This window comes from Hordeum vulgare, chromosome 6H, assembly GCF_904849725.1.
Source record: "Hordeum vulgare subsp. vulgare chromosome 6H, MorexV3_pseudomolecules_assembly, whole genome shotgun sequence".
NCBI classification, from domain to species: domain Eukaryota; kingdom Viridiplantae; phylum Streptophyta; class Magnoliopsida; order Poales; family Poaceae; genus Hordeum; species Hordeum vulgare.
Window position 1 is genome coordinate 528,169,766 of NC_058523.1, and position 9,344 is coordinate 528,179,109.

General features: G+C 46.8%; 1 protein-coding gene and 1 pseudogene across 1 annotated transcript; one reads left to right on the forward strand and one right to left on the reverse strand.

The window, feature by feature from the left end:
- Positions 1 to 1,613: 1,613 nt before the first annotated feature.
- Positions 1,614 to 3,374, reverse strand: LOC123403360 (DNA (cytosine-5)-methyltransferase DRM2-like). Its single transcript, XM_045097299.1, has 3 exons — positions 3,266 to 3,374; positions 3,090 to 3,181; positions 1,614 to 2,998 (listed from the first exon to the last, which is right to left on the reverse strand). The coding sequence occupies exons 1-3, from the start codon at positions 3,348 to 3,350 to the stop codon at positions 1,820 to 1,822; spliced, it is 1,356 nt and encodes a 451-aa protein (XP_044953234.1). The 5' UTR covers positions 3,351 to 3,374; the 3' UTR covers positions 1,614 to 1,819.
- Positions 3,375 to 4,013: 639 nt separating this feature from the next.
- LOC123403359 lies at positions 4,014 to 8,910 on the forward strand (annotated as a pseudogene).
- The last annotated feature ends 434 nt before the right edge of the window (positions 8,911 to 9,344 follow it).

Below are 9,344 nucleotides of genomic sequence, written 5' to 3' on the forward strand. Positions count from 1 at the left end.
CGAACATGAGCGGGAGTACATGTGAGATGCTAAAACATCGGCAACAAAAAAAACCCACACCTTCTGATGATGTGCCATTTAAACTTGCTAACTGCTTTCAAATATTGGGATTTGTGCCCAGAATTATTTGAGTCGAGCAAATTAAGTTATCCATTAGTGCTCGACGAACGTAGGGATTTATCCCTAGAATTATTTGAATGGAACATGTGATTTTATCGTATGAAGCAATTGTTCTCAAACCTGTCATGCTATTAGTTTAACTCTTGCTAAAAAATATTATCACTATCCAAAAGAAAAGTCCATGCGTTGCCGTCGGCATTGTCGCCGGTCTGTCTCGTCTGTGGTGGCCCTAGGCTCATGAAGACGTGGTAAATCCTAGCACTTGCCGATGGGAGGTTCTGTTTTTAGATTATTATTATTTTGGTTTGGTTAGGCTTTCTGTCCTGTCCAGGAAGATGAAATGGCGACGATTTTCTAAAAATGAAATAAACTTTTCCTCAGCTAGACCCCGTTTCGGTGGTTCATCTAGCATCGTCAGAGGGCTTGTGTAGGTGGGGAGGGGGGTGGGGGCTTTGACGGCGGTGGTGTTGCTCGGAATGTGTTGCAACCACAAAAAAGGTTCCCTCCTATTGTACTGTCAGACATTACAACAAATGTCCGTTTCTTTGTTAAATTTTCCATTTTGTTTTCTGCTATTTCATCTTTTTTTTTGAATATATGTTAAATTATTCATGGTGTAGAAAAATGTATGGCTCACATTTTGAAAATGTTAGTCACGTTATTTTACAAAGTGTTCATTTTTGTTGTAAAAATGTCCATCACATCTTTAACAACTGTTCGTCATGTATTTTGAAAATGATCCATCGTTTATTGAAAAAATTGTTCAACGCGTTAACGAAAAGTTGCTCGTATATTTTAAAACTATGCATCGCGTACTTTTACCAAGTTTCTCAGCGTGTGTTTAAAAAAAATCATTGTGTAGTTTCAACACTGTTCATCGCATTCTTAATAAATAGTTAACTATGTATTGAGAATAATGTACAACGTGCATCAAGAATTTTTTTAGCATATATTTTAAAAGTGATCACCGTATATTTTAGTAATATGTGACCAATTTTTTAAAATCTAAAGAAAAACTTTATATATACTTGACACTCTTATCCTTGCAACTAGTGAAATATGTATGTTTTCTGCAAAACATATATATAGCTAGTGGACTAAAAGAAGAACTCGAGACTATCCATGACGAATCGACTCTCGGCAAGCTGCACACAAGAAGGGGGTGAATGGCCTAAACAGGGGAAAAGAAGCAACGCTTTCTAGAGTTATGTGGCTGTAGCGACGGATGGTCCCATCAAACCGAAATGAGTACCCTGCCATCTGCATGTAATTCTTTCAAATAGCACACCAGGCACATTACGTGCTTGTGCGGCCATGCGTGCCCAAGACCCACGTACAACGAAGGCAGGCCTGCTTGTGGCATCATGTATTTCAGTTTGTCAGACAACGTATAAAAGCAAGGAAAAAACCAGCACAGATCTTGTCGCTATGTTGCACGGCACAGGATACCGGCCTGCAGATAGCTCGGCCACCAAAACACCATTCTCAGTAACAACCTCCTTTAACCTTACTGTGCTCACCATTTTCATAGCCTGGAACCCACATATTTAAGTGCCTGACACCTATTTGTAAGTGCAAGCAAAGAAAACGATATGAAGCAACTAACCAAAAGATGTCTCTTACTCTAAGTAAAACAAAAGAAGTCGCGGTTCCTAGATATAAACACTAAGTGATAAAATAGGGTACTGCAATGCTTAGGCTATATCCTCGCCATAGCCGACTTGACGGCTTCCAAGATTCTGAAGTAGTGGTAGAACAAAGATGATTGCTCGCCCTCCAAGCCATCACGGTGGTGTCTGTTGCTCCCGGCAAGATTGTTACACGGGCTGCCCCCAATCATCAAGTCAAAGCCGCCAAATCTACCAACATATGATGCAATTATATCTGGAGTGACAGATTTCACGTCAGCAATCTCAATAAGTGTGCCTGTCTGGGTCTGATCCCACCAACCCCTGAAAATCTTCCTATTAGCTTCACTTATCTCAACAGAAACCACCACCCTCATGTGGATCCCAAGCCTATGCAAAGCTACCTCTCCTCCTCCAATACCGGTGAATAAGGACAGCACACTAACACCATTAGGAAACATGTCTCTCAGCACTGACAAGTGGTAAGCAACGGTATCAACTTGGAATGAGTTGCCGAGAGATTTATATCTCTCTGTCTTGCTGACCCCCCTTGTGTGGTCCCTTGGGAAACCAAGTAGATATTCCACCTCATTAGGCTCCAATGGAGCAACCTTGTTTTTTCCAACCCAGACAAGATTCCGTTTTCTACATTCATCCATGACATATTTCTGAACACTTGGCGGTGGTGGATTGCCTGACCTTGCAAGAAGACCTTGGATCCGCTCTGTCGTCTTTGGACTTGCCACGGTTGTTTGCAAGCATCTGAGTTGTCTTCTTGGATCCCAAGAAGGCCACCACTTCTTATAATGAGGAAATGCCTCAAATATGGTCTTTGGAGGTAGAGGAAGAAGAGGTGATCTGTTCTCAATAGGCAAATTATGGATGTAGCCTCTTTTCCTTGCAGCTGCACACAAATGCATTGAATCCACAAACTCTGGTTTAATGTCATACAGAAATCTTGAAATGGTCTGCCATACACCTCTTGGAGTTAGGGCCACATTTTCATAGTAGAAAAAAGGTGGTCCAATAGCTTGTTGAGGAAGCTTTCTCATCATTGATGGCCGCTTATAACCCGGCAGGTTAAATCCAACCATTGGATTTGGGAGAAGCATCGGTTCGTCATCACTGCCATCCAAGGAAGATCGATTGCCATGTGCTCCACCTCCATATCGCATCCTCTTTTTCTTGCGCTCTTCCATCAATCTTGCTTTCTTTCTCTCTCCAAAGGAATCAAAGCATTGATCCATAACCTGCCAAATGTCACAGATTTCAGTGTCCTTGCATCAAATTAAAAGAGCGAAACCTTTTTCTTATTTACATATACATCAAACCACAAAACACCTGATGGTCAAATACGTTTCTGGAACGGCAATCTCCTGCAACCTGTGATGCAGTAATTGAATCAACTAATACCCAGAGATCAGCATCCACACCTAGAAAATTGGAAAAAAATAGCATTAGGCGCCTTTACCATGAAAGAATGACCATCAAGGAAGCAATTTGAAGACGAGGCATACCACATCTTGTCATAGCCATATTGGCTTCATCTTCAGAAAAGCCCATGTATACTAATGAGCTGATCTTCTCGTCCTTCGCAGACATCTCTTTTAGAAAGTTCTGCACAAAGGTACAACAACAACCAGAGATTAGAAAACACTTGTTATATCTCACTAACTTCTTAATGCAAATAAATGACTGCTGATAGGAAAATACAACTACATGGCGACATGTATGTTAGGAAAGCAACTTATCTCTACTATTAAAGCAGGATCGAACGTCGTGATGGTTCAACCACGACACATGGTTCGACCTCGCTAGCAGTTCCACCGCTCCACCGATTTTTTCCATCCCTTCATAAACCGATTGATTAAATACAGAAAAAAACGATTCATAGGGTTCGGTTCAATACGTGAAACCGATACTTTTCCCACGAGGCCACGATGGATCAAACTGTCTTCTCTCCACGCGAGCCCCACCATGCAGGGCGGCTGGACCCTGGAGGCATCTCGCATTCGATCCCCTCGGTCTGGTTAGGGTCCCCGAGGCGCTCTCCCTGCGGCCTGCGGGACCTCGAGCAGCCTTCGCCGCCACTCCTAGCGGTGGCGCTGGTGTTCGCCGCCGGGTCGGTCGCGAAGGAGCAGGCGACGGTGGACCCGGCGGGGGCCGGGGAGATCTGTCGTACCTCACGCCCGTCTCCTCCGGCCAGCCTCCGCCCGCAACCTTACCCCTCCCGTTTTCAGAAGGGAAGGGAAGGGAAGGGAAGGGAAGGGAAGGGAAGAGGGAGAGCGAGCAGGTGAGGCGATGACCATGGCGCTCGCAGATCCGTCGGCCCCGTCGTCCGTCCTCGGTTTGCGTGATTCTGCTTAGCGGCGTGACAGGGTGTCTGCTCCGCGCCCACGCCATGGCTGGCTCGGGACGTCGCCCTCCCCCCTGCGTGCTTCTTCTCGGGATGCCGCCATCGACCTCAGACCACACCGTCGCCGCCATGGATGCACAGGTCTCCTCTCCCGGCCCATGTTCTTCTTCTTCTCTCCCTCTCCCCCTAATGTGTTTCGAGTTGGTCCTGATGTGTTTTGATTTGGTAGGCCTGCCTCTTCTCCGTGGCTGCCCCGCCCCTTCTCCTCCTCGTCCTAACTGTCGGCGCTTGGCAGGAGGAACACGAGCCGCCGCCTCCCGGATGCAGCTCTTCAGTGTGCTTGACAAGGTCCGTCTTCCCTTCCCCATTTCTCTCAAATTGGAAAACAGTCTACTGTTCGGGAGGGAGAAGAAAAGGAGGAAGCTGCTCCGCTAACAGTTTCTCATCATACTTCCGAGAGAAGAGAACCCATCCCCGCTCGGCTTGGGTGGTGCGGTGTCTCTGAGGTAGCACGTACGTCCTGTCGCGCCCTCCGTTTCGGCGTTGTTTTGGCGATCCTTGTGTGATTTTCCCGGAGGTAGGAAACCGCGATCGGCTCGATCAGGGGGTAAATCTGGACGGTGGGCGGGCTGGGATCGCGGCTCCTAGGGTGTGGGGCGGGCCTGCGCGGGGAGATCGGTGGCATGCGCGTGCCCGATTTGAGGCGGAAGATCGCCTCCTCACTGGTTTCAGTCTACTGCTAATCGTGTGACTGTTAGACTCTGCGTTCGATCCCCCCCCCCCCCCCCCCCCTTCGCATGCCAGCGAATTCCACCCCGTGTTGACTTCCTTCTGTTCACATCGTGTTTGCTTATGATTATCTGTATAACTCTTCGGATCTTCAGAACCTGCGAGTATAGCATGCTATGGTGCTAATAGAAGCTGCACGGAGAACTGCTGGATTTGTGGCAATTGCTATTGTGCTTGATTAGCAGTTGCTATTATTTGTGGACTGGTGTAGGAAGTTCTAGCTGTGCGTGTGTCTTCGCTCGACTTGCAAGTCGGTTCGGCGGGTGCGCCGTTGCTGATGGTGGTGGTGTTTGTTTTTCTTACAGGTCTGTGACGCCTCTCTCATAGGCGAGGATCGATGCACAATTATCGTGGCCGTGAAGTCGAGGACTGGTTTGACGATTCTGATTCGGATGACCACGCCGACGACAACACGGGGGACGACGGGCACCATGAGCAAGGACCAAGGGACTCCGATTTGGACCTGGATGATGAAGATCGTGCCTTTATGGTAAGTCCATCATTTGTTTTGTATTGCTGTGTCGTCGTGGTTGAAAATAAGCCTACGCAATATTGGTTTAAATGCACTTCTTATCGGGTTAGCACAATTTAGAACATTATCCTTATGATGATGACTAGAACTGCAAGTGTGGGCACTTAAATCCTGCTGTTAGGAGTATGTTATGTACTCTGCTTGTCGTATACAAATTACTAGGCATGAATCACTTATATGACCATATGAGTGACTTGACTGGTGCACTGATTGTTCATTCTCTTGTTTTGAGAGGGATGAATGAAACGGCAGAAATTTTATGCTTGGGAGGCTGTTACCGTCTGGATCTATGAAGCTTGTCCTCCTTACCAGTTGCATAATGTCATTTGTTTTGTACTGTTCATTGCCCTGTCTTTTTATTATCTACATAGATATCTGTTGCAAGTCTCTCTTCCCATGCTAACTGCTTGCCATGCTATGTAAAATGCTTCTATTGTTTCGTCTATTCAGTCTTCCATTTCTAAAGCACTCTGGATTTGTTGTAATTCTGGACATAGGATAAAGAAGCAGTTATTTCTCTTTCTCAGATGCTAAGTTTATAGACCAATCTTGAATTTGAACAACAAGAGTTTAAATATGATTTTCTTGCTAATCTACCATTGTGTTAATTACATAAATCAAGTTGTGATGCTCTAAATAGTTATTCTTTCTTCTCTGTTTAGAGTCAGTTTCCAGATACTTGGGGGGCAGCGCCCACAAGAAAAAAGAAATAGACATCCAAGGAATACAATGGGAGACTCTGGCTATCACACGTGAAAATTACACAGAGATCAAATTGCAGCAGTACAAAAACTACGAGAACATTCCTAATTCTGGAGAAGCGGCAGGCGAGGTGTGTCTTGTAGAAAGTTCAACAGCTTATGCAAAGTTTTCTGTCTAGGTGTTCCTAACAGCTGATACATGTCTTAAAACAGGAATGCAAACAGAGTGAGAAAGACGGAATGTATTACGAATTTAGAAAAAGTACTAGATCTGTAAAATCAACCATATTACATTTCCAGGTTGGTTTATTCTGCCTCCCCCCTTATGTTAAAGAAGAGATAAGAGGTAGTCCTGCCCATTGCACGCACAAGCACACAATATGATACACTGCCAGATAATCATCAGCTGCAAAATATTTATGTATGATATATCTATTCGATTTTCGATAGGAGGAAGTTTCTGTGATCTATGATAAGATTATGCTGCATTGTTCACCAATGAAATCAGATTTAGATGTACTATAAGTTACTTTATTATCCAACTTCCGTTTTGATACATTGCCTTCATAGTCTTTGATGTACCGTTTCTTTAAATATATCTCTACTATTAAAGGGGATCTGCCGTCATCGTGATGGTTCGACCTCCTTCGATCTCCCCCTCCCAACGCTAACGCTGGCTACCCTCCCACCCACGTTCCACCACCAATTTTTATTCAACCCTTCAAAAACCAGTCGGTTTAATTAAAAAAATCTCTTTCTCCCCTCCTGCCAACCCACGGAGAAAAGAAATCGCAAGGGGAAAAACACGTAAGCCTGCTAGGATTCCCACCTTCCCCGCATGTAAACCAACTACGATGAGGCACCCACGCCCCATCTCTCACAACCACTCCCTCCTCCCCATCCCATCTGAGAAAACTCCTCGGCCGTCTAGCCCAAACTGCCATGCCCGCACAGGACCCCGTAGTCCCTCGATCCAATCTTTGCCCTCGCCGGCGCGGGCGGACCTGCCACTCTCCCGAGAAAAATCCATCCAAGACCGAGCCCGCGACCAGCACCCTCACGAGAAGACCGAGCCCGCGACCAGCTACGACTTCTTGACGAGGGCCCATCCGGGACTTCAGCAGCGGCGTCTTCAATCGGAATGTCGCCAAGCTCGCGCACATCGTCTCCGGCAATGCAGTTGCGAAGCAACCCATGGACTTCCAGGTCAACCTGGCAGGCTCTAGTTAATTGCAAGACCATCCTGTGACCTAACCTAATACTATTGATTTGTATATATGTGTTTCTTGGATCAGGCCTTGCTGATGAAAGCGACGATGGACTCCATATTCACCACCTCCTTCGGCGTGGACCTCGCCACGCTGTCGGGGTCGGACGAGGGGAGGTGCTTCGCCGCGTCATTCGATGACGCCAGCGAGTTCATCCTGCTCCGCTACGTCGATGCGTTCTGGAAGGTGTCGAGGTTCCCCAACGTCGGCGTCGAGGCGGCGCTCAGGCACAGGATCAAGGTCGTCGACGAGTTCATCTACAAGCACATCCGTGCCAAGGCATAGGAGATGTCGGCTGGCGCCAAAGGCACACGACGTTGTATGTGATCCAACGCGTTCTGAGTTTCTGACCTCCATCAACTTGTTATTACTTGTTGCGTTGCACGTACATACAGTATATAGTACTGTACTGTATCACGCACACTTGAAACTGAAGCTCAGGTTCTCCTTGACTACGTTCATAACTTGATAGGGGTCAAAGGATGATCTGCTGTCCAGATTCATATTGGCGACCAACAGCGACACGGGGAAGGAGGATTACAAGTACCTAAGGGACATCATATTGAACATCGTCATGGCCGGCAAGGTCACGACCGCCGAAGTGCTTGCCTGGTTCCTTTACATGATGTGCAAGCACCCGGAGGTCAGGAGAAGATAAGCAAGGAGGACGCCGACGCCGGCGAGGCCACGTCGTCCATTGACGACTTCTCCTGCAGCCTCACTCACGAAGCGCTAAACAAGATGCACTACCTGCATGCCGCCCTGACGGAGACGCTCCGGCTGTACCCTTCGCTCCCGCTGGTGAGTCCATCCATCTACCATGAGTCGACGGCACACACTAAACTTGTTGGGATTCCATGTAAACATCATAACTGCAGATCTGAGTTCTTATGTATTTTTTGGGGTGTTTCAGGATAACAAGGAGTGCTTCTCAGACGACGTTCTGCCCAACGACTTCAGCGTCGGCAAGGGAGACATCGTGTTCTATGCCCCCTACGCCATGGGAAGGATGGAGCGGCTGTGGGGCGAGGATGCCGTTGTCTTCCTTCCCGAAAGATGGTCGACGAGCGCGGCGAGTTCCTACCGGAGAGCCCTTTCGAGTTCATCGCCCGTCTCCGTGGGGTTATCCGGCTCATCTCCGGTGACTATGTCATCGGTGTGGTCGCCACGCTGGATAATAACAACGCTCGCTCACCTGAGTCTTTGGTTGACGGCTTGACGCCCTCCCGCGGTCCTGCCGCCGCTCTATGTGTCGGCATCGACGCCGCACTCCACATGTTCTTTGACAAAGGAAATGACGAACACCGGCATCACCTGTCTCCCTGTCTGGCAACTGTAGCATGTTTCGTTGACCAGAACCACCCCTCCAGCAGCAAAGTTGTCATCCGCTCGCTCTTTCTGTCTTTCTTATTTTATTTTTACATCCTTGTAACTATATTGCTCCGTGTTGATATTGTTGTATGAATTGGCCTGTTGTTCTAACAATAGAAGTGAGCTGCATTTTTTTTTCAATAAAGTTGATTTGTTTGCAGATTCTTGTATGGGCAGAAGAAAGATAGAATTGACTTTGCGTATAGACTATCCTATGGATGTCGATGGCTATCACCGGCCAAAGGAGGCTAACGCCAGATGTTGTAGAGCGTTAGCGAGGAGCTCCCGGACGAAGATGGCGGTGGCTAATGAGCACAGTCTACTCGTTGAGGAGGTCTTACACATTCATGTGCATTCTTGGTTTTAGAAGAAACTGGACTGGTTTGATTTGATTGAGTTCGATTTGATTCAGTAGTTGTGCTATTGTTAAATCCTCGGATGCAATATTTATTTGGCAGGTCTTTACTAAAATGGGTCACTAAAGTTGGAGAGGAAGAAAAAATACGTCATTGCATATTCAGGTTCAATGGTAAATGCTTCCTTATGTTCTTGATCCTGAGATATGACTTGCTTCTCTAT

What these genes read in the sequence shown, in the direction of transcription:
- LOC123403360 (XM_045097299.1), bottom strand. Translation starts at nt 3,350, where the DNA reads ATGTCTGCGAAGGACGAGAAGATCAGCTCATTAGTATACATGGGCTTT. An exon ending in TATGGCTATGACAAGATGTG is followed by an intron (nt 3,182 to 3,265) that starts GTATGCCTCGTC and finishes CCAATTTTCTAG; the next exon opens with GTGTGGATGCTGATCTCTGG. An exon ending in GAAACGTATTTGACCATCAG is followed by an intron (nt 2,999 to 3,089) that starts GTGTTTTGTGGT and finishes GACATTTGGCAG; the next exon opens with GTTATGGATCAATGCTTTGA.